General features: G+C 39.4%; 1 protein-coding gene across 1 annotated transcript in view; it reads left to right on the top strand.

The window, feature by feature from the left end:
• Positions 1 to 26,402, top strand: part of stpg4 (sperm-tail PG-rich repeat containing 4) — a 40,144-nt gene continuing 13,742 nt past the window's right edge. The window contains exons 1-5 of the mRNA XM_020935830.2: positions 1 to 90; positions 1,575 to 1,631; positions 3,440 to 3,694; positions 6,683 to 6,747; positions 9,812 to 9,857. Of these exons, the coding sequence (XP_020791489.1) occupies positions 1 to 90; positions 1,575 to 1,631; positions 3,440 to 3,694; positions 6,683 to 6,747; positions 9,812 to 9,857 (513 nt within the window). The remainder of the gene's footprint in view (positions 91 to 1,574; positions 1,632 to 3,439; positions 3,695 to 6,682; positions 6,748 to 9,811; positions 9,858 to 26,402) is intronic.

The raw sequence follows: 26,402 nt of genomic DNA, 5'->3' as shown, positions 1-26,402 counted from the left end.
ATGGCCACCACAGCAAAGGGCCCATGGAAAAACAGCACAATGTCCAAACAAGAGAGCGTTATGTCCAGAGGCGCGAGTGCAGCAGATAAGGTAAGTAACAGTGTGGGGCTTCATCAGGACTCAGGGATGACACTTAATGGGAACTGAATCAACGCATTCCTGGCATTGTAAAGTTTCTTGGACAGCTGCAGTGGAGTCAGAGGGCAACAACAGGTCAAGACTAAGGCAAAAAAAAGTTTAAGTTATAAGAAAGACAGAGGCAATTTTGGATAACCAACCAAACGGGCAATTGAAATACACTGAAATTATATTTTTATTAAACCATTATTATTTAAAGGTGTATTTATCTGGATGAGGGCCATCACCTACTCGTTTCTTGAATGTCCCTCAGTATGGCTTTACAATAGACTGTATATATAATTGAACATAGTTAACCCACTAGCCCAGACATGTCAAACTCAGGCCCGGGGGTCAAATTTGGCTGCGATATAATTATAATTGGCCCGCGAGATCATATCAAATATGTATTAGAGCTGGCCCGATAGAGAGACATTGTTTATTTAAGATTTTGCTATTATTTTACATTATGCTTTTTCTGGATTCAATGTTTAAGCAAAAACCATAAACTATTCTATAAACATTTATTTTAATCACAAAAGGTTTAACATTACATATCTCGAAAGAAGAGAAAACACGCAGATGTTGTTGAAAATCTTCAATAAATATTTAGTTTGGCCCACGACTTAGTCCCAGTTTTTAATTTTGGCCCTCTGTGAATTTGAGTTTGACACCCCTGCACTAGCTGCTGTGTTACAGATAGGAAGTGAGCATGGGGGCGCTTTCGGCTCCATTGACTCTGGCTCCAGTTCACTTTACATTGAAAATTTGTCAGCCCTCACTCTGTAACTGCTGCCTGGAGCCTTGTCATTTTGGTCATAAAATGTTCATATTAACCCACTCTACATGATCCTGGTGTTTTTATTTTGCTATTTTGTTGTGTCTTGTAAATAAATTCCCATTCCTAATATGAAACTCAGCTCCAAATTTGCTCTAATATAACACACACTGGGAGTTGTGTTTTGTTTCATTCACACATGTTTGAGTAATCCTGGTTTATTAGTCTGTCGGCATCTCCAAAGCTCAAATGCTCTGTTCTTTTGATGTCATGCAGGGATAGTTTTCAAGTTAAAAGCCCCATTTTACCTTTTGTTCAATAGAGACAAGGCAATTTTAAGGCTGAAATCGTAATTCATAATTCTAGTGAAGGTATATGGATCTTAAAAACATCACCAGACATGACGTCAGCCTAAATATGCAAAACTTGTGTGTTAAACTTGTGTGAATGAAACAAAACACAACTCCAGGTATGTTTTTGATGAAGCAATAACATTATAACAGAGAAGTTTAGGCTCTTTTACACTTCATTTTTGCATATGTTCTTGTTAAAACCTGCACAGGCCTGAACAACCAGAAGGAAACCTGTTTACGTGACATTTTGATAATCTGATAACTTCAGAAATCGATCAGAATTTTGGTCAGCATATAAACATATCCTCTGTCTCCTTTATCTCCAGGCTGACCACAGACTGGACGAGTGTGGCAGAGGGAGCTGGTGGCTGGGGACATTAAAAGTAGGTGTGACTCTGAACTAAAAGCTCTTATCCGGTCCCTGTGGCACTGACTGACCAGTTGGCTCTGATACAGCGCCCTGTTTGGACGTGGTTATCTAATACCACCTGCAGGTTGGACAGTGCAGACTGATGTGTTATGTATAAATAATGCAGACAGAGAGGGGTCATAAGACAATGTACTTCAGTGCCAATCCAAGCAGAGTTCATTTAGACAACCAATTCTGGAGCATTTTAAGGTTCTATATTACACAAAATTGATTCTTGTGAGCTTTAAGTCATGTTATAATCCTTTTATCTCCTCAAAAACATGTCTGGATTTGTGTTTTGTTTCATTCCCACATGTTTGAGTGATCCTTTGTTATTAGTCTGTTTACTTCAATAAAGCTCAAAATGCTCTGTTCCACCTTGTGATGTTATGGAGCTGTAGTTTTCAAGTTAACAGCTTTACCTTTTACCTTTTGTTCAGTAGAGAGTGACAGTTTAAAGGGACAGTCCAGAATTTTTGACATAGGACCTCATTTCCTAGTGAGCCAGAGTGTTGGAGACGTGTGGAGACACTTTTTGAAATATTCCATCCAGTCCTTGTATTTGCAGACGTCGCTGGTGCTAGGCTAGTGCATGTCAATGGCCATAGTTATCCTGCCACTAAAAACAGTCTTACCCACTCCACAAAACACCCGAAGCAAATCTATGGGTAATGTTGGCGGTTTGAACAAAATATGCAAAAGTGGCACTGCATCTTCACTTTTTATCCTGCATTTAGACAAGCGTTTTCTGGAGGAAATCTGCGTGCATACTGTGACTCAAAAGTGTGTGGAATTTGATTGGATATGCATGTTAGGCGGCTAGGTGGTGCTGTAACACACTATCACATCGCGTACGTGTCTTGGGCAGTGTAGACGGAAACGCTACGGTGGAGTGTATTCAACTTTTCCACTCTTGGAGGGTGGTTTCAGATTTTTGTGTTTTTAAGCCCCAAAAACGCCATCACAGTCTAAACGAAAGGCACTTCTGATAAAATATTTTGTAGTTTTTGACCGTTAGCGTTCTTGTGCAAACAGGCCCTGTTATTACACCAAAATATCGATGTAAATGTCTGTGTTGATAGAATAATGTTTGAAATAAAACTAACCTTGCATTGCATGAATCGTCGCATGTTGAGGGATTATTTTCTTTAAGCTTTCTATCAGGAAGTACAACTCGCTGCTGCTGCTCAGACATAAATCCTTCAAATGCAAGTTAGTTTTATTTCAAATATTATTCTATCAGCACAGACATTTACAGCGACAGTCTGGTGTAATAATAGATTTACTTCAGGTGTTTTGTGGAGTGGGTAAGACTGTGTTTTTAGCGGCAGGATAACTATGGCCATTGACATGCACTAGCCTAGCACCAGCGACCTCTGTAAATACAAGGACTGGATGGAATATTTAAAAAAGTGTCTCCACACGTCTCCAACACTCACTAGGCTCACTAGGAAATGAGGCCCTATGTCCAAAATTCTGGACTGTCCCTTTAAATATACAGTGGAACACTTCCTGTATTATCACATGACATCACAAGGTGGAACAGACTGTTTTCTGTTTGAGAGAAGAACTCAGCCTAAATGTGGAGGTATGGTTTTGATGAGGAAGCAACATTATAACATAGATCAGAAAACAACATAATAATAAGGGTGCTTTTTGATGCTTTATCTTATATATTTTTGTCAATTGTTTATATGTTTTATACTAAATCCCTTTTCCCCCCTCACCTGGCAGTGCAGTACACACTTTTCTGATTTCATACATACCCCTGTGTTATCCCAGGACACCCCTTTGCCCGGCCTCTACCCCATCAGAGACTTCATCGAGGAAAATGAGCTGAACCCGGTGCAGAGGACCTATGGGTTTAAAGGCCTGGGGAGGAAAGGCCCGACTCTGCCTGAACAGAGAGGAGATCTGCTGCTTCCTGGAGCCTACAACTACATCGACTCCACACAAGAGGCTTTAAAACGAAATGTTACATACTCATTTAAAAACTGCCCCCGACCCGAAAATGTCACCCTCGGAGTCAGAGACAAGGTAAGGACAAAAACTATGACAAATTATGATAGTATTTCAAATCACAAAGACTTAAAGCTGCTCCATGGAGATGTTATTGTTTTGTTTGTTTCACCCTGTGGTATTAAAGAGCCCATATTACGCTGTTTTATGATCTGTGTCCTCATCGAAAACACACCTGGAGCTATGTTTTGTTTCATTCACACATGTTTAACACACAAACACTGAACACCGAGTTCTTCTCTCAAATGGAAAACATCCAACTTGTGATGTCATGTGGTGATACAGGAAGTCAGAGGTGGGACCAAGTCGTTGTTTTGCAAGTCTCAAGTCTTTGACCTCAAGTCCAAGTCAAGTCCGAAGTCAAATACAGGCAAGTCCAAGTCGAGTCTCGAGTCACTGGCCCATAAGTCCAAGTCAAGTCCAAGTCGTCTGCTTTGAACTTCAAGCCATTTCAAGAATTTAAACCAAAGTACCAAATATAGCTTAGATTTTTGCAATTTATATGAATTATAAACTAAATTATACTTAAAAAAAAAAAAATCCTAGTAAATTTATATGTGAGTATTTATAGAGTAAAAGAGTTGTAGAAATGTCTTGACAAGATCTTAGTGTGAATCATTACGGTCAGAACAGAACGAATTCAGATTTACAAGTGCCTCTCAAGTCTTCTCAAGTCACAGTCCTCAAGTCCGAGTCAAGTCCCAAGTCACTGACCTTCATCTCCAAATCAAGTCCCAAATCTTAGTCCAAGGCAAGTCTCAAGTCCTAAAAATAGTGACTCAAGTCTGACTCGAATCCAAGTCACGACTTGCAAGTCCCCACCTCTGCCGGAAGTGCTCCACTGCGTTTTTAAACTCCATACATCTTCACTAGAATCATTTGGAAAACTTCAGCCCTGGAATTGCCAATCTCTACTAAACAAAAGGTAAAAGGTGGTTGTTAACTTGAAAACTACCAATTCATGACATCACAAGGTGTATACAGAGCATTTTGAGCTTTGGAGATGTAGACAGACTAATAAAAAAAGGGTTACTCAAATATATGTTTTTGAAGAAACATTATAACATGGGTTTTAAGATCACAATAATAACATTTTGCGATAGGACTTTTAAATATATCTCCATGGAAACAAGTTACAGGTATGATCTGTGTCAAAGAGGGTTATTGGACCTGACTTAGTCCTGGTTTAGTTCTGGTTTTGTCCTGGTTTATTGCAGCTCTTATAGGATGCTGTCAATCTGCAGTAGAAAGTCAATCAGAGGTTTATTAGACCTGGTTTAGTCCTGGTTTAGTCTGGGTTTAGTCCTGATTTAGCCCTAGTTTTTGCTCTCATGATATTCTCTGCAATGGTCGACCAAAATCTACCAAAAAGTACACTCATCTTTATACTAGTAGTCCTGATATAAATTTTATAATGCCTGACTGCTGCCTACTGCACAAGAAACATCTAAATTATGGAGAAAGCCTCACTGAAAGGGTTGCATAGAGATAATTGCAGAGATCCTTGGCTCTCGTCTCAGTAATGGCTTCTCAGAAAAGATGTGTTTTTATCTCTGACAAATAACCAGATATATGCAAGCTCAAATGCATTTACATGATTCAGTAATAAAAATTCCAAATCAAATTCAGGTGCTTTTAAAAAAGAACTAGTTTGATCCCAAATGCGCCTTGATTAGTTATTTTTTATTTATCAGAATAGTGTTAAAAAGACAACTGAATCAGGTGGAATAAATAATAGTTTAATGTACTTGACCCTGGTGAGTGGAAATGTCTAAATTCAGTGGTGGTGATGAAGAGGAGGAGCTGGAGAGGCTGCAGAGGCTGATGATTCTGCTGCTGGGGGAGGAGGAGATGGAGAAAGGAAGGCGGTAGTTGAAAAGACACTGAAGGAGGGGAGAGAAAGAGCATTTGTATGACAAGGTTGAGAAATGATTGGTTTAAAGGGACAGTCTGGAATTTTGGACATAGTGAGCCAGAGTATTGGAGACGTGTGGAGACACTTTTTTAAATATTCCATCCAGTCCTTGTATTTGCAGAGGTCGCTGATGCTAGGCTAGTGCATGTCAATGGCCATAGTTATCCTGCCACTAAAAACAGTCTTACCTACTCCACAAAACACCCGACGCAAATCTATTATTACACCAGACTGTCAATGTAAATGTCTGTGTTGATAGAATAATGTTTGAAATAAAATTAACCTTGTATCGCATGAATCGTTGCCTGTTGAGGGACTATTTTCTCATATATCAGTCCGCTGCTGCCAAGCTTTCTATCAGGAAGTACAACTCACTGCTGCTCATAAATCCTTCAAATGCAAGGTTGGTTTTACTTCTAAAATTATTCCATCAACACAGACGTTTACATCGACAGTCTGGTGTAATAATAGATTTGCTTTGGGTGTTTTGTGGAGTGGGTAAGACTGTTTTTAGTGGCAGGATAACTATGGCCATTGACATGCACTAGCCTAGCACCAGCAACCTCTGCAAATACAAGGACTGGATGGAATATTTTAAAAAGTGTCTCCACACTTCTCCAACACTCTGGCTCACTAGGAAATGAGGTCCTATGTCCAAAATTCCAGACTGCCCCTTGAAATAATATTAACTAACAGTATAAAGCGATAATAATGATGATATAAAATCAGATTTTCCTGATTAAAAAAAACAGAACTAGTTTATTTTAAACTGTCTGCAGCAGTCCAAAGTTATTCCTCACTTACCTTATGTGTTCCAAGCATAGTAATGAGTTTCTAAGATAACAACAACTAGCATGCTCTTTATACACTGGTCTTGTTTTCATCCTAAGAGCTGTTTTTGCAATATGATTTTACAATGTACCTGTACTGAGCCAAAACAGATTTTACTTAATTACATGAAAAGGGGACAGGCGCTTTAATATAAAATAAACAGCCAACTAAGGTACAACAGTCTTCTTTGGATCATTTACATTTCATCTTCAGTTAATCTCTGTATAAACTCTATTTTTGTCTCTTATTTTATTTTCCAGAATCTACAGACTTCTCCTTGCCACTATGATGTTGGAGCCAAACCAGTGGAGAAGACCCCATGCAAGTAAGAATTCTCTGATCCAAGTAGTGTAGTCATCATCATGTTTATCCCTCACTCCTCTCCCCCAGAGCTGGGTATTTTTAAGAAGTTGCAGATACGATACATATGTCAATACAGTGAGCTTTCGATTCAGTATGTGAAATTGATTCGATACGGTTCAATAAAAAATAAAGACTAAATCATGGCTGTGGTACTAAACGTCTTTGTTAAACCACATCTTGTGCAAAGTTCATATAAAACACACCCATTTTAATCATCAAAACAGTGAAAAAGTTCAAGTTTTCTGCCTCTAAACAAGCAACAAAACTGTAGCGCTGTAACAAAATAATTTGGTAAAATACAGCATGGAGAAAAATCCCTGCACACTGTCTTACTTGCAAATTCTGAGATTTATTAGGACAAACCGTGCAACGTTTTCAGCACTAGGTCTAGGTTTGCCCGATGAAGGTCTAGTGCCAAAACATTGAACTGTTTGTCCTAATAAACCTCAGAATTTGCAAGTAAGACAGTGTGCAGGGATTTTTCTCCATGCTGTATTTAACCAAATTATTTTGTTACAGCGCTACAGTAGTGCTGAAAACGTTGCACGGTTTGTCCTAATAAATCTCACAAAATGCAAGTAAGACGGTATGCGGGATTTTTCTCAATGTTCTTGGGCTGCTCCCTCTCCTCCATCTCACCCATCTCAAGTAACTGATGTGCGAAGTTCTAATTTTTTTATATCATCTGGTAAAATATACCAAAAAATACTCTTGGCGATATTTCGATACAGCAGACCACCATATCGATACTGTATCATCACATTAAATGATACAATATAATGATTTTTCGATATTTTGCACACCCCACTCCATCGTACGCCATCTGAAAGTGAAAAATACAGAAGGAATCATCACCATACCGAAAATTAGGGCTGTAGACCTTTAGTCAGACAGTCGATTAATCAGGCACTGGTGTCTCAGTCGACCATTTCAATTATAAGGGCTTAGAAACATAGACTGTATATATAAATGGACAAATAGGAGCATGGATCTGCTTGTAGTTCCATCTTCTACAGCCCCAGTTCACTTTGCATTGAAAAATTATCACCCCTCTCTTCGTAACTGCTTTAGGATCCTCATCATTTTGGTCTTAAAATGTTCTTATTAACCCCCTCTTCATGATTCGGGTGGATTTATTTCACTATTTTGTTCACAAATCATGAAGTGAACATCAATAACAGACCAATGAGCTGCTGTTTTTTGCTGAGGTCGCTCCCGGTAGCTTTAGTTACAGGTTTGATTGACAACAGCCTCGCTCCGGATTGATATTCGCGGTTGGAATTCCAAATATGAAACTCGGGTCCAAGTTCCCCGAAAAACTGCAAGCCTCGACAAACTTCATTTGACTGAAACCGAACTCTGGGGTCACGTTACACTCCCTCCCTTACAGGTCCACTTCTTTATACAGTCTGTGTGAGTGACAGGGATAGCTTTATTTGACAAATGTGTTTATGAAGGTTTTGCGTCTGCGTCACAAAAACACATGATCTGGTGTTTATGCTGTCATATTGGAGGTCAAACTATCCATCAGGACCAACGTGTAGTATTTGTTTGCGATAAAATTTGAATTGAATAATAATGGTTTTGACCTGTGTTGCTACTGGATGTTCTGGCTGGAGTCAGTCTGCTAAAAAAGAAGGTCATAGTATCTTTCTATCTGATCCCGGCTGATAAAGATCGCAGACAGAGGTGGATAGCCGACATAAAAAGAGAGGAATGGGAGCCCACTGAGTACAGTCGTCTGTGCAGTTAACATTTCATTTCTGGTGAGGGACCATCTCCACACAAACCAAGAAGGGATTTACAGTTCTGTATTTTCTGGGCTATTAGGCGCTCTGGATTATAAGACGCACTGTCATTAAATGGTCTATTTTCAAACTTTTTTCACAAATAAACCGTAATTTAAAGGAAACACAACAGTGTGATGGGTCAGTAGGACTTTGTTTGGCACGTTCACGGTGACTCTGGGCTTTGTTCAGTTGTGGCGTGTAGGGAGGGTGCTGTCTGGGACCAACGGATTGTCAGCGAGTTCGTAGTGACTCAGTTGTTCAGTTGTGTCTAGAAGCGGCACATTGCACTCGCTTTTTCGGTTGGTTCCTCCGTTCCGTTCCTCGTCGACGTGGAGTGATGAGTGTGTCTGCGGGTGTTTTTCGCCGTGTAGTCGCTGTCTGCTCCGTGTGTGTTTGCGTGCGCTGCGGGTGGTGCGGCTTTGTAGTTTACTGAAGTCGTGCTGGGACACCGAGTGGATTCGTGTATAGGGCGCTCTAGGTTGCGGGGCGCGTGGTCGTTTTTTGATGGGGTTAGAGGCTTAAGAACGTGCCTAATAGCCTGGAAAATATGGTAAATGAAATGATACATACCAAAAGAATTTTTTTCTTGTAGGTATGAAGAATGATAACCCACTTTCACCAGATTACGTCCCATCATTATTCACGTACACCCCATCACCAGTGAAAGACAAAGCAAAATGTTCGTTTATTTCCTATTAAAGAAGATCTAACATGAAAAAACAGATACTGGAGTTTAGGCACAGAGCGAGCGTTGATTAAACTAACAAAGCGGTCCATCGGAATTAGATCGGGATCTATTCCACAACCCAGGAGGAAAACTTTGGCTTTATACTTTAATAATGACAGTTCATCTAACGAGTTTGCATTTTCGGACAGTTTGAAGTCATTTGCGCCGTTTAAAGTCGCCATGATTATATTGTACACCATCCAGATCAACCCCAATCTTGACCTCCAGTATGGCCACCAAAACATGAAATCACGTGACTGCCACATCTCACGCAAATCCTCAATATAAATGCGTTTTTTCTGCATCAACTATTCGTATTTACATGACCTCCCATACTGCTGTAGTCATGTAAATGCAGTTTGGGTCAGATACATAGAGATACTTAATGGTTTTGAAAGCTTTCTCTGTTTTTATTGAGCAGGCCATGTCTTTAGTCGACCAATAATTCCTTTAGCAGCTCTACTGAAACTGCACGGTCCTATCAGTGCCTCTCTCTCCTCCCATTACAGGCATGTGATGTTTCGCTCGACCGTCCAGCGGGTCACCTTTCCTCCTGTAAGTATCTCATCTCCACCACGACCAACTTATTAAGACCGTTCAGTGTTTCCATTCCAGACAAAAAGACTTGAGCACAATAGACTTTCAATAGACTTTGGTTACAACAAGCTCCTCAGCCTCCTCCGGTCGGAACCTGTTTTTACCAAGCCCAACTTAAGATATTCATTTCTATAATGTTGTAGCTTGTAGGTTTCTATTTCAGTATATTTTTGTAAAGCTCAAAATCAAAACAACAATCTCCTCGCAGGGCTTAAATATGCATTGCGTAACTTTTATGGTGGAGGGTCCGTCAATTGCTTTTCTTCGTGGAGATGTTAATGCTTTGTCTGGAATGTTCCCATCTTCTTTTTATCTTCATGGAGACCAAACCAGACCAATTTACATGTTAAATCTGCGGAGAGGCGACCCCATTCACAGTCTAAACGCCTTTTTTGTAGGTGTTTTTGAGGTCTAAAACCACGTGTAGTTTAATAATCGTAAGGTAGAGCTGTTTAAATCCAATGCAGTCCAATCCAGCTTTATTTCTTATAAACAAGGCAGTTTTCAAAGTGATTCACATTGCAATATAAAACATTTTACAGTAAAAAAAAAATAAAAATCTGCAGTACTATGTTTCAACCATGAGGAAACTAATAGAATCAATAAATAAACTAATAATAATAATAATAAAATCAATGAACAAAAATAATAAAACCAATACATAGAAGCAGTACTAAAAAAAATAGATAAAACAATAAAATAAATAAATAAATAAATAAAAGACACAGAGGACCACACAATTCATGCGGTGTTTAAAGCCAGAGAGTCAAAGACGTTCCAGAGTTTGGGGCCAGCCACAGAGAAGACCCTGTCCCCACTGGTTTTAAATCTTGTTTTAGGCACCACAAGCTGGAACTAAAGTCATACTGCGGAACATTTCAGGCAGAGCAATGATATCTCCATAGAAGCAGGTGACGGGCTCCCAACCAAAAACTTACGTAGTGCACTTTGAGCAGCTCTTGAGGTCAAAATAAGACAGCTGTGTAGTAGCTGCATGTAATTAGAAACATTTTATTGTCAGATAATCAGGAAGTGCTACTTAGCATGCTAGTCAAAACTACACTCTGGTCTCTGAGAGTTGCGAAAAGCTCCTTTAACAAAATAGTTGATTTAACCAGCAACAGAAAGTTACAAAATTAAACAGTGAAACGGGCATTGGTTAATAACAGACAAGCAGATTAACCAGTGGGTCCGGTCAAGTGGTAACGGAGGGAAACGGGCAGATTTTTTACATTCAAATAGCTCTTATTCAGAAACTAGAGGGACTATTGAAATAAGTAAAGTATCAGAATGTAGGAAAGAGTTAACACTCCAACAGGGTAAAGTTAAACCTGTGATATTCTTTCAAGTTGTTGACAAAAAATTAAAAACTCATGTCAGTAACGGAGGGAATGAAATATGCAGCACTTTTTGGGCAATAAATACAAACAGTGATAACTAGTGGTTCTCACTTACATATCCTTAACAAACTGGTTTGAATATTTGCTTCATATAGTTTTCTACCATATGGTACAAGATTAGGTTGAAAAACCTCTTACTTTTTGAGTAATGAGATTTTTTATTAAGAAAAGTCATGGTAACGGAGGGAAAAGTAACGGAGGGAAAACTGTGCAAACAAGTAGAAGGTGCAGGATTTTGCATTATTTTTCAGCTTTTTTCTTCCAAATACTTTAATATTACTTCAAAATGAAAGGAAACTATTTCTATAAAATATGTCAGTCCTTCCAAGCAAATTTTTATCATTTTAAATAATAAAAAAAAAAAAAATCATGTACCTTCATCAACAGTTCAAAGATCGAATAACACAAGATATGATGAAATACATCCATTTATTTACATGATTTGCAGGTCTTTGAAATTTGGGAAATAATTTTTGTTCCATGTTTCATACATGGTCTGTTTAAAACATATGTAACTTTAGAACCAAAAATGGTACAGAAAAAAGGTAAACAGTTTCATAAACTAGAGTACATATGTATCTGTTCAATACATTTTTATATCAGATGCATTAACTTGAATTTTTGGCCTTGCTGTTTACTTCTACTTGAACGGGCCCCAATATTCACAGGAATCAAAGCAAATGGATTCTCCCACAGCCCTTTTCTTGGCATGTTGTTCCTTTTTTATGTCAGAAGTTGCAACAGTCGTGAGTTATTGGTAGAAATTTTAGATTCAGATAAATGAGAGAGAGATGTGAACGCATAGTTGGAAAAAAACAACAACAAAAAAACAATCATACATTTATTTCGTAGGGGGCTAATAAAGGAGGAAACGCTGTCAATCTGCTCCTTCCACCACATTCATACTGGCAAGGCTAAGGACACAATGCCACATCCTGATCCGAACGAGAATCGATCCTCTGACCTTCCGGTTGGACCACTGCTCTACCCACTGACACTGTCACACATTGGCACTTAGAGGGAGGGCAAAGAGAGATTTATATGAATTCCTACAAGGGTAATTGAGTGGGAGTCAAGGGTAACAGGCTGTGATGACTGATAATAATGACATAACATTTGTATTACGTTTTTTTATGACTCTCAAGGACAGACTAAACATGAGTAATACAAGAACAATTAGGTAAAACAGTATTTAGTAAACGTATCAATCCAGTAATAAAGCCACAAATACACTGTTCCTGGTTTAATTTTTTTCCTCATCCTTCTTGGAGACACACTGGGCTGAACGTAGCAGTACATCTACATCTGTTTTATTTATTTTTATGCCTGAAACATGACTCAAAATTAATCACTTTTGGACATGTTGAGGTTAGTCGCAAAATTAATTTAAAAAGTTATAACTTTTTCCCCCTAGAATCACATCATTTTATTTTATTTTATTTTATTTTAATTAAAACCATCAATTTGACTTTTAGCATTGATAACGTTTAACAAAATTTACAAAACACCTCAGATTAAAACAACCCGACACTTAAAGGTGCTTCAGACTTCTGTTGTCTCATTTAGAAACTGTGTGTAGGTGGAAAAATTTTATGTAGGTCACTTTCCGCTTTAATTTTGTGATCTATCAAAAGAGAACTTCCTCTGGAAATGACTGTTCAGGTCCAAAAGTCTGAAGTTTATGGTGTTAAAGCTTTTAGAGATGAAACAGGAGATCAGAGAGAAGAGAAGAGGGAAAGTTTGTGAAAATTCTAGTTCCTACATACATTTTGAGTAAGAATTCAGTGTAACATTTTCTAAATGACACCCCAGGACAGGCCAAAGCACAAATAATACAAGAAGAAAGATCGGGTAAAAGGGGCTATTTAGTATTTGTCCACTTATCCGATAGCCTGATTCATCAGCCGGTTTCACTTTGTAGAAACCGTCTGACCTCGCAGCATTAGGATTCGTTCGCTCAACAGTAGGCGGGTACTTTTTCATTTAACCAATTGCTGCTATTTGGTCATGCCATATGTAATGCACCAAATCCTGTAGGAAGAAGGGCAATAACGTCTTGATAAAATTCACCAAACATTCTCTTTGTTCCGGCTTTAAATCGTCGATCTTGGGATCTTTGTCTACGTCCATCTCGACTACTTTGTTTACTGTTGTGCTGGGATCCAGACAGGTGCTTGAGTTTGACGTCATGGCTTCACAGCTCTTCACTGATTGACCGGTGCGCGGTCTACAACTTCCGGGTTACTTGCAAACCGTCTAGTGCAGGGGTGTCCAAACTTTTTTCATCAAGGGCCACATATCTAAACACAGACGAAGAAGAGGGCCGATCGAGGGCCGTAGACTGGTGCTCAATACAGCGAATAATTGAAATATGTGCATGTTAATGCGTTAGAATGAGCCATCAGTCTTTATTCAGGCTAAGGTCCTTAAAACCACACACTAAATATTAGATATTAGCTTTATCAATGTAGATTAAAAAAAAAAAAAAAACTGCAGTAAAAAAGTTAATTGATGCAAGGTAATTTGGGCCAATTCACCTGGAAGCCTGAGGGCCAAGAAAAATTTGTCTGAGGGCTGTATTTGGCCCACTGGCCATAGTTTGGGCCTGCCTGGTCTAGTGTATTCCGATTCCTGACCTAGTCGCTGGAGAGAAATGAAACTGAACGGAGGCACTAGGTGGCGTCAACTTGGCTACTAATCCGAAGATTGGCAGTTCTGACCTACAAGTTGGTGGTGCAATTCCAGCTCCCACAGATTAATGCTGCTATTGTTTCTTTGGGCAAAACACCTCCCCCACCTGGCCCTCAGTGTCTGGTGTATGAAGGTGTGTGAATGTGTGTGAATGTGTGATTGGTTTCTTGATGTAAATTGCCTTGAAGATCGAAACGTTCCATGTAAAAATGTGACTATTTACCATTAAAAATAATATTTACTTATCCGAAAGCATCGAGCCTGCAATAAAACTCAAAATGCAGTGTTCTTGGTTGAATTTATTCCTCATCCTTCTTAGAGACACACTGGACTGGACATAGCGGTACATCTACATCTGCTCTATGTATTTTTATGCCTGAAACATGACTCATGATTAGTCACTTTTGGATGTGGTGAGTGGCTACTACTGTTCCGTGGGGCTCTGCTGGTGTTACCTAATGCAGAGGAGCAGGAGCTGGAGCATGTGTGGAGGGAGAAAGCGATCCCGTCTGCTCACCGCTTATGGCTCTGCAGTCCACTGTGGTTCAGGTTGCAGCAGTGCGGCAGTCCGTGAATCCACTGTCCATGAGACACTACTGTAGCACTGTAAAACCATATATAGAGCGAGGCTGGTCTCAATATAGGGCTTATCAAGACCGGGACTAAACAGGCAGGGACAGAGAGATAAATTATACTTGTAATACCTGCCAAATGCCAAATGCCCAGGACAAGCATTTAGGCTAAATATAATCTAGGAAAAGACAGAAATAATATGAACTTTCTTCTTTTTTGTGTAATTTGCTGCTGCAGATTTTTTATTTTTTAAATTTATTTTATTATTTATTTATTTATGTATTTATTTTATTATTATTAATAATTTTATTTATTTATTTATTTTTTTATTATTTTTTATATTTTATTTTACTTTCATATATCGTCACCTTCCTAAAATAATCGTCTAAGTCATTTTTAAGTTTTTCAGGAAACACAAAAAACTTACTAAAAACTTGAAATTATGGCATTCAGTGATGATTTCATTCAGAAAGTATGTAACAAAGGTTGATTCTTAGTAAGAACACTTTTTTTTATGTAACTAAAAATAAATAAATGATGGATGGATTTAGATTTGGATTTTAGATTTGGATTTTAGATTTGGATTTTAGATTTGGATTTAGATTTGGATGGACAATAGGCAGAAACACTAACAAACCAAACAATCTTTTTCCATTTTTTGTTGTTTTGTTTTGTTTTTTACACATCTACTACTACACATCTATGGAGTGTTTATAGGCCATATCATAGTAAAAATGAACACTTTGGGATGAGCCCTGAATCAGTGAAATAAGTTGACTGAATGAATCTTCCATCTTGAAGCGCTGTGTGAAAATTGCCAAAGCACATTTTATTTTGACTTGGGCAAAATAAATCATCATAAAGTCACACTCTTGACATAGGCATTCATCATAAATTGGTATTATCACATAATTTACTCAACTGAGGGTGTTGGCAGTTTTACCATAGGTGGCCAGCAGGGGGAGGAGAGTATTAAGACAAAAAAGTCAATTTTGGCAAAAAATGACTTAGGTGATTATTTTAGGAAGGTGTCGATATGGTGCATTTAGTGTAATCATTCAATAAGGAATACAACATATCACTGTGTCTCTGTCATTACAATAGTTTGAATTCCATTTGTTTTCCATTTGACTGGTTGACCATAAAAAAATACTCCCCCAGTATCATCATTGTTATTACTATTACTAATCTGCATAAATAAACTCAACTTTACAACATATAAACCATCACCACTCTAGAGCCACATCAGCTGTTTGACATTATAATGTGTTTAATGCAGCTTTGCGCAACGAAACTTTAAATCACATGGCTAATTTGCATAAACTAAGCAGAGAAAAGGAAAAAATAAATAAATAAATGCTCTTGTGCGCTGATGCAGTTCAGCTTCTGTGGAACTTAAGGACATGACTCAGTGGAATATGAGTGTTCTTTCTGTGACAGAGGGATGTTGATGGTGAAAGTGAGTCTGTTTAATGTCGCAATGTCTTCAAAGATCGCAGATTTATCACAGATGCGGGCGAGAACGGGAATGAAAATTACAATTCTTTGCGGGAGTGATGTGTTGTTGTCCCAACAACACATAAAAACAGCTTTTATAATAAGGCAACTCACGTACAGAAACAGTAAAGTTAGAGATTAAAAATAATATTAACGCGATTAAAAAACATAATGTGCTAAATATGACTAATTAATTAATTTAGTTAATAATTATAATAATTTGACACCCCTACGAATTACAAGTTCCTTTCCTTAAACATATGGGTGTAACAATAACCAGATTATCATGATATTGTTTATTTATTTTATTTATTTAGAGACAGGGACAGCGCACAATTTTCACATTAACCTTAACAGGAGAGATGCATTGTACCAGGTTGAAGCACCAGTGCTAATTTCCATCTGTCGTCCCTCGGCAGGTTCATTGATTGATTGTATTTAACTGACCTTGGCTATCAACTGTTCTTCCTGGAGACCTGTGTAGGATGTTTTGGGTTGATGGGGGAAACCGGAGCACCCAGAGGAAACCCATCCAGACACGGGGAGAAACATGCAAATTCCACACAGAAAGGCCGTCAAAGTTCTCACAATAATATCGTGGACCATCACAATATATCGAATTACAAGTCTCTTTGCTTAAATTAAGAGTGCAGCATATGGTGCAGCAATAGCTTAAAAAAAGATAGAGGGAACTACATAGACCATGATCCTTTGCTCCATTTCAGTGCAAACTACAAGAAGAAATAACAGTTCTAAGCACTTTTAAGTCTTAGTTCTTTGGATTTTGTCTTGTCAAGGCATTTTAAGAGGAAAAGGTAGCATTTAACTTTGTTCACCTCCACAAAATATCGCAATAAATATCATACCGTGAGATGTATATCGTGAAAATATCGTATCGAGAGACTTGGATATTGTTACATCCCTAATCGTGAGCCTCCCCACCATATTGTGAGCATTCCCACGAGGTTCATACCGTGATGATATCGTATCGTTACACCCCTACTTAAATGCATTTTTTATAGTAGCAACAGCGAATAAACATTGGGAACTACATATCCCATGATTCATTTCAGCGCAGAAAACATGAAGTAATATGTTTTTTACTTGAGTTCTTGGGATAATGATGGAAATAATTCACACCAAAATCTTGTCAAAGTACTTTAAAAGCAAAAAAACATCCAATCAGCCTCTCCAAAAATCACAATAAATATATATATAGTGATAATATCGTACCAAGAGATCTGAATATCGTTACATCTCTACAAATTAGTGATTAGTATTTGAGCTACATGATCACTTGTCTAGACAGCATTGCATGGCGTGAAATGGGGTGAAGAGTGGGGAGAGACATTCAGGAAATGCTACTCGATCCAACAACAGGCAGGTAATGCTCCAGGTGTGCTGCAACCCAACTCCTACCTGCGCCATTAAATATTAAACAGGTAAAAGCCAAAGCAACTACCAAGAAAAACAAACAAACAAAACACTACAGTACAGGGCAGAGGGCGGGGACACGAGACAGGTGCAAACTGAACATTTCTGAGCTCTGAGCTTCGAAACACAGATCGAAACGGGAATGTTTGAAGTGAAATATGATGAGGGAGAAACATTATAACAAATATCTAAGTCAATTCAGCATAAAAAAAAATGGGAATATAATATAACTAGGTCTACTAAATCAAGTCATGCCGTTATAATAGACCATACAGTGTGTTTCATTAATAGACTAGACTAAGTATAATATTATATTCATTAATAGACTAGACTATGGTACATACAGATATACAGAAATTGTTGTGTTTATAGATTGGTAATCTGTGCTTTTTGATCACTAGAGCAAATAAGTGACATCTATACACAAAATGATGTATTATATTAATGAAATATCTTGTCCCACTATAACAGGGGTCACCAAACTTTTTTCTCGCTCCTGATCGTGATGGGGGCTGGGGTCGGGTCGGTCGTATAACAGAATTGTATGACCCTGACGGTGCAGATTATATTCTTTGAAAACCTCCACACTTTCTTATGTCAGGCAAACCGCACGGTAGAGATGCGCGGATGGGCTATTTTTTCATCCGCAACCGCGACACAAAACTCATCATCCACCCGCTGTCCATTTGCACCGAAGGTTTTCAAAACCGCACCCGCCCGCCATCCGCCGATTGATTTTAGATTTTAGAACAATCATACAGCAAACAAACTAAGGAGCCTCGATAAAAATGCAAACTATAGCTCATTCATTCCAAAATTCGCTCAGCGTGTATGTTCGCATTCTTAATTGTCAGAGTCGGCGTCAGAGCACATCTACTGGAGGGGCATGGGTCACCAGCAGGGGGGGCACTGCCATTTGAGAAATATTTTAACGCGGTGGAGTCATACACAGCAGACATGCTATCAAACACGTTTTTCTTTAACAGTATTAGGCTAATTATGTGTTGTTATTATAATCATTATTATATTAAGATTATTATTATTATTAGCTGCAATAGTTGTTGAGGCTGTGTGGTAGACGATACGCACACAAGACAATAATAAAAGGTTGAGGTTTATTAAAAAACAATAAGTCCTGCCACTGGTTGTAAACATTAAACAACAGCCTCTCGTCAAAAACACCTCTGAACTAGAAATAGCCACGCATCGGACAGCACCAGGGCTGTAGTGAACGTGGTACGCGAGTCGCCGTCCAGTCCTGTCCTGTCCTATAGAGACCTGAGACTTGAGGGACCGGGACTAAACCAGGACTAAACCAGGACCGAGTCCGGGCGGCGACAGTCCCGGGTCCCGGCGGCGGGTCTGTCAGTGTGTCTTTGACTCTGTTCTCACCATTTCCTGTGTGGAGCTTTAGGCTAAAGTAGCAGCTGCCGCTAATCGTGGAGCTGCTACGAGTTGACGCAGCAGGTTGACGTGACGTGAGTGACAGGACAGTTGTCCAATCACACGACACTAAATAAACAGAGACTGTGATGTCATTGATGTCACAGTAAAGTTTGTGCCCTCGGCCCGAAGTGAAATGCGCCAATCAAAATCATTTTAAAATAGTAATAATAACGGCCTGTTGGGGGGTGGGGCACCAGTGGCCGCTAGGGGGGGCACGGCCCTCAAATGCCCCACCTTGCCGCCGACACAGTTAATTGTCCGTAACAACCCCAAACTTACCTGGTTTTCTTGCGCAGCTAATTAACTGACAACGTTTTCCGACTAGGCTATTTTTGAACCTTCTTGCCTTCGTGTTGGATGTTGTTACATTCTGAACATTCTGCCATTGCCCGATGTTATTTCAAAGTCATAGCCTCACTCCATCGGTCTTTCTTTAAGTTTTAAATACCCCGAGTGGCAGTCTACGCTATAATGTCTGCGTGTTTTAAAATATATCTGATATTCGAAACAAATAAAAAAATGCATAACTAAATAAATATGGCCCTATAGCCACTTACGTGTTGGCAAACAGCTGAAATAAATTAGAAATAATAAAATAAACTGCATATAATATGTGCCTCGTAAACCTTAGGCATCAATAACCCGACACAACCTTAACCTTCAGAACATAAAAACGAGGTCAAATGGGCTAATTAAGGATATGACGTACACTTCATACTACAAGCATAGACAATGAGACTCGTCTTTATAGATGTAGGTAACAATACTAACAATAACTTTTTTTTTTTTTTTTTTTTTAGTAGTTAAACCGCCACCCGCCCGAATTTAATTAAAATATAATTTTTCGTCACGTCATCCGCCCGACCCGCGGATTAACCGCGGATACCGCGGTTGTAACCGCAATCCGCGCATCTCTAGCCGCACGGTCCTTACATTGAAATAAAATAGACATGGGTCGTCCACTGTTCTTTGAAAACTCGGCACTCTCTGTCAACTTTTTGTAAATTAACACGACACATTTTGCTGTTGTGACGGAGCGCCCGTGTTGCCCCGTCATAGCCCGACATGTGATCGTGGACTTGACCACTGTGGTTTATTAGGGGTGTTATTTTGTTTTTTAAGCTATTTCATTGAATTTATGACAACCATATGAGGGGTTCTTTAAGTTATTTTTATTATGTTTATTTCCAAGTTGATTTGTGTTCATCAGTACAGTTTTGCTCATGTTAATTCCTTTAAAACCCCATTTTTCGTTACTTGGTTAGCCCAGGGGGAGGGGCTAAGGGGTATAAAAGGAGGGAGCTCCAGTCATTTGGGCTGTTTTCTTTTGGCCTGACTGCGTGGGTGCTGGCTTTTGTAAGTGTGATTACTGTAAATATTGTTGTAAATACTTCTTTTTATTGGACTCTACCACCTTCATTTTTTTCCACTGTAAATATTCCACTCTGCACTTTGAGCTGTGGTGTGAATAAAAACCCCACTTAAGTCAAGTTTTTTGTCAACTGAGCCATCATTTCTTTGCATTTATTTCGGACAAACCCTTGACAGCTGTCTTTAACTGCACTACAGAACTTTGCATGTGTGTTGACTGTCACTGTTTGATCTCGAGTTTGTCAGGTGACGAAAATTCGGCAGCAAATGTAAATACGTCATATAATTATTTAAATATAAATATAAATAATTCATATAAATATAATTTTTTATTGAAAATCAACAAAACACAAGATGCAGACGTGTTATTATTTGCCAAAAATAGGCCATGACAACTTTTGAGGATTGCCTTATAGGGCCAGTTCAAGTGGTGGGAGCAGAGGTCAAAGGGGCGTGTAGGGCCAGAGTTTGATGACCCCTGCACTATAATCTTAGTATAAACCTACGGGAAACTCTGCCATGTACCAGGAGTAGCACCTGTCAGAGGTGAATAGAGGAGTCTAGCATTGTACTCAAGTAAGAGTAATGTTACTTAAAATAATATTAATCAAGTAGAATCTATTTATATAGTAAGATATATTTATTTGTTTAATGTTTATATTGGTGCGAATGTGAGAATGTCTATATTATTCATTTTTACTGCTACAGATTTGCTTGAAGTTTCATTGTATTTTGTACAATGACAGTAAATATAAATCTTGAAGTACAAAGCTGTGGCCCTAGAAATTACTCAAGTAAGAGTAAAAAAAATATTTGGGAAGAGTAACTTAATGAATAAATGTTGTGACTGTGACTGTGAGTTGATGTATTAAAAGGACAAAACATGAAATATTACACAAAAAAAACACAAAATGAGAAAAACTAAATCATATCTGAAAGAACAAAAAATGCAACTTATTTCATATTGTCAACATAAAGCTTTTATCACTTGTAGACTTGTAGACCAAGACTTTTACTCAAGTAAGACACCACGAAAAATAAAATCTATCCAAGTTAAGATGACTTGAATTAAGAAAATTATATAATGATTTGAGTAAATTTCACTTGACAAATAAAATTATCTGCCAATAGAACAAGACTTTTTGTGCTTAAAATATGAAAATACAACTTCCTACACTTAAAACAAGAAAAACAACAACTCTTTGCTCTTAAAATAAAAAATGAAATAAAAAAAACACACTTATTTTATTGGTAGAATCTACTCAAATAAAGTCAAAATGTTCTTAATTTAAGTCATTTTAACTAACCTAGATATTACTTTCTGCAGTGTACTTCAATAAAAAATGTTTCTAGGATTAAAAGTTTGCTGCTAGAAAAAATACAAATGTAACTGAGTAAATGTAACTGAGTAGTACCCACCTCTGGCACCTACCCCCCAGTTTGAGAAGCGGCGGTGGGCTTACAGACTGGACATGTGAGCCCGGCCAGCAGCTGCGGACTGTTGACGGAGAAGCAAAGGCGCTAAGAAATCCTGTGGGAGTTGTGATCGTGTTTTTGTGCCCATCGGCCTGTCAGTGCAGCTCTTACCACACGATCATTGTCAAAGGTTAAGCAGCTAAAAACATGTGGCAGCCCGCAGTCACTGTCCAAGGAGTCTGAGCGCGATTCCCAAGACAAATTAGCGCGACAAATAGACACTGCCTTATCTTGTCATACATTAGCACCAGCTGTCCCAGGGTAATTCATATTGATGGGGTGGTGGACCTGTGTCTACTAACACTATCAACCACAACTCACTGTATTGTTAATGATAAAGGTCCTAAACCACGCAGAATTGACTTTTTTTTTTTTTTAGCTTTTTGTGTTATAATGTTGTTACCTCATCGAAAATGTTCCTGAAGTTGTGTTTTGAATCTGTGTATCATTCATTCATTTGTTTTTCCAAAATAAAACCAAAAATAAGAAAATGAAAAAAGTATTATTAAAACTATTTTCTTCATTATTTGTCTCCAAAACCAAAATGAAAAAAACAAAACAAAAGACAAATGAATAATGGAAAAACAAAAAACGTTTTCGTGACTTGAACGCTGGACTTTTGCGACGCATACGGACTGAACCAGGACTAAAACAGGACTAAACCAGGTCTAAACCAGGTCTGAACCAGGACTGAACCAGAACTGAACCAGGATTGAACCAGAACTAATCCCAGGACTGATCCCATTACTCATCCCAGGACTGAACCAGGTTTAAACCATAACTAAACCAGGATTAAACTGGTCTCAGTCCTGGTCTCAGTCCCGATCTTAGTCCTGGTCTGGTCCCAGTGTCAGTCCTGGTCTCAGTCCTGGCCTGGTCTTGGTCTGGTCCCAGTCTCAGTCCCAGTCTCAGTCCAGGTCTGGTCCTGATTTGGATCCGGTCTGGTCCTGGTCTCAGTCCTGGTTTCAGTCCTGGTCTGGTCCCAGTCCTGATCTCAGGCCGGGTCCGGTCACGGTCTCAGTCCTGGTCTCAGGCCGGGTCTGGTCCTGGTCTGGTCCTGGTCTGGTCCTGGTCTCAGTCCTAGTCTCAGGCCGGGTCTGGTCCCGGTCTCAGTCCTGATCTCAGTCCTGATCTCAGTCCCGGTCTGGTCCCGGTCTTAGTCCTGATCACCCGACAGGCTGTGAGGGCGCACCTCCAGGCCTGTCCAGACACAGTCCTAGTTCAGTCCTGGTTTAGTCCTGGTTTAGACCTTGTTTACACCTGGTTTAGACTTTTAGATGTTTTAGTTTTGGTTCAATCCTGGTCTCAATCCTGATCACCTGATGGTCTACCTAGGTGCACCTCCGAGCCAGTCCCGACACTCAGTCCTGGTTCAGTCCTGGTTCAGTCCTGGTTAAGTCGATGCAGCCGGAAGTGCCCCCATGAACACTTCCCTTTAGGCCCGTGGTGTCTAACAGGTTATCTACAGTATGTCCATTTATGTACAGACTACGGTTTCAACATGAGTAAATACCACATAATTTCCATATAGTTACACTTTTAGTTACTTCCACCCTATTACCAGGTTATTACTTCCATAGTATTTACAAAGAAGAGGATCTGTGTTCAAACTAAAACTGACCTCCCCAGTACCATCCATACCATTTCACCAGCACAGATTTAGTTCTTGTGGGATTTCAGTCTTCTTTCTTCTTTATCAATATTCAGTGAGGAGCTATAAAAAGTGCGTGACTCAGAGTATGTCTTCCTCAAAGAATTATGTGATCACACAATTAAAATAGAAAGTGCAAGGGCATACTGTTCTGAACCTCTCCTTATTGAATCTCCAGACAACTTGTGTCTTACCAAACAATTATTTTAGTTTAAATAGACAAATCCTTTATAACTATGGTGATTTGTAACAGGCAAGATAATGTAGATGGACTTTAAAGATGTGATCAGTGGCAAAAATATTACGCCAGTTGTATAGACTATTTGGACGTAACGCACAGTGACTATTGATATTTTACAATGACATCCTGCTGGGGGTGTTCTACATGTATCTCAACTGGTGAAATGTTCAGCAGTTACCATGGTAAAACTGAAAAAAATGTATAGCACACTCAGATGGCCAATGTCCAAAAGCTTTTTTTTTTTTCATTTTTAAACATGTTTTGGCAAAAAGAGCCTTCGTCGGATATTTTTCTTGCTTTGGACCATAGTAACAGCGGTTACCATGGTGACGTAATATGTATTAACAGAAAAAAAGATTTAAGATAGTTTGAAACCCCAGAAAAAAATATAAAATGGATTTAAGCAACACATTTTCCGCGCCTGCGATCAATATGAGCATTTGGTCCAGTTCTGGTCTGGTTCTGGTCTCAGTCCCTCTCTGGTCCTGGACTGGTTCTGGTCTCAGTCCTGATCTCAGTCCCGGTCTGGTCCCGGTCTCAGTTCTGATCTCAGTCCCAATCTGGTCATGGTCTCAGTCCCGGTTTGGTCCCGGTCTGGTCCCGGTCTGGTCCTGATCTCAGTCTTGGTCTGGTCCTGGTCTGGTCCCAGTCTCAGTCCCGGTCTGGTCCCAGTCTGGTCCCGGTCTGGTCCTGATCTCAGTCTCGGTCTGGTCCTGGACTGGTTCTAGTCTCAGTCCTGGTCTCAGTCCCGGTCTGGTCCTGGTCTCAGTCCTGGTCTGGTCCCGGTCTCAGTCCTGGTCTGGTCCCGGTCTCAGTTCTGGTCTCAGTCCCAGTCTGGTCATGGTCTCAGTCCCGGTCTGGTCCCGATCTCAATCTTGGTCTGGTCATGGTCTCAGTCCCAGCCTGATAACGGTCTGGTCCCGGTCTGATCCCGATCTTAGTCCTGTCTGGTCCCGGTCTCAGTCCTGGTCTCAGTCCTGGTCTGGTCATGGTCTCAGTCCCGGTCTGGCCCCAGTCTCAGTCCTGGTCTTGTCCCGGTCTGATTGCAGTCTCAGTTCTGGTCTCAGTCCTGGTCTTGTCCCGGTCAGATCCCTGAAGCTGTAAACAAAACGCACTGTAGCCACGGACGACCCACTGTCGCTCGCACAAACACACTCTTATTTATACACTGTGGGCAAGTGTGTGAAGTGTTTTGCCCAAGGACACAAAGCTGTACAGTGGTCTGAGCGTGAATCAATGTGCCGACTTCTCAGTGGGCAGTGGGTGAGCGCTCTAATCATTGAGTCACCGTGGCCCCACATCAGTACACAGTATTCTCAATTTGAGCATTCCTGTTCCTTTTTATATGTGATTAACTAAAAAACTGTGATCTGTAATGTTACATGTGAGAGTATTTAACAGCACACATCATGTCACCTTTTGTAATTCCAAATAAATCAGCTTTTTTTGGTCAGATTGCGTTAAAAAAAAAAAATAGCTCTTGAGTAACAGAGCTTCTAACAGAGCAGTGTCTCTAGTTAGCTTCAGGAAATGTTGACACTTATTATATCTTTAACAAATGTAATCTTGTTGCTCATCTGAAGTTATGACAAATATAGAGTGACCAGATTTTCAAAATAAAAAACTGGGAGGCTAAATTGAGAAAGGAGTGCGTAATTTATGAAAATTGCACTCGGCCCATGTGAGTCAGGCCCCATCCACACTACTATTATTATTATTATTCAAGTCGTTTTTGTTGTGGATGCAGTGTTCGTTCACTCTAATCCGATGGAAAACGGCTCCAGAGACAGAACGATTTTGTGTTGCCAGCTTCCACAAATTCACCTGAGTATAGATCTGATCTGAAACTGTGTGGACACCTGAAAACGCTGATACTCTGACGTAGGTCTATGCGCCACGAAGTAATTCACCGCCAAAACGCTAAGAGGCTAGAATATATGTCCATTCTTATATATATGGTCTGTGTGTACGACCTGCAGATGTGTAATCTCTGAAAAGTTTAACATGAACCATCTCCAATGTGATAGAAACACAGAACAGTCTCACCATCAACAGAACACCCCTCTGTCACAGAAAGAACACTTATAATCCACTGAGTCGTGTCCTTTAGTCCAACAGAAGCTGACTACATCAGCGCACAATAGCGAGCTGTTTTTTGAGTGCTCAGTTTATGCAAATGAGCCATGCAGTTTTAAGTTTCATTTCTGTAAAATGTAAACAAATATGCTCAAAGCTGTGTGGATAGGGAAGGATTGGACACAGAAACGACGTGTGTGGATGCAGATCATTTGCGACATGGTGATACGGTGATAGGTTTCAGTGTAAACTTTGCCTCAGTTTAGTCACATTTTCTTTGTGTTTTGATGATTTTGGTGTATTTTACCTAAACAAATAACAGTTTTTGCCTCTCTTTACTGTTGGCAGGGATCAAATTGGTCAAAAATAGGAACATTTCTTGTATAAAACTGAGATAAATCAATGGTTTTGGACAAATCTACTGGGACATGGGACACAGGGCTCAAAACTGGGACTGTCCTCGATAAATAGGGAAGTCTGGTCACCCTAGACAAATATGACACCAGGAAGGGCATCTGATATTAAACGTATACACCAAATCAACTCCCAAACCACTGGTCTCATGGTTTGGGAGCGTTTCTGCTAAAAACAAGAACTCCCTGAATCAGTTGGTTAAATGGGCAAGTGAGATGACTGGCCATCCTCAG

Source organism: Boleophthalmus pectinirostris, unplaced genomic scaffold (assembly GCF_026225935.1).
Source record: "Boleophthalmus pectinirostris isolate CB_2022bp ecotype Guang Dong unplaced genomic scaffold, ASM2622593v1 HiC_scaffold_5, whole genome shotgun sequence".
Taxonomy (NCBI): Eukaryota; Metazoa; Chordata; class Actinopteri; order Gobiiformes; family Gobiidae; genus Boleophthalmus; species Boleophthalmus pectinirostris.
This window is presented reverse-complemented; position numbering and strand designations above follow the sequence as displayed.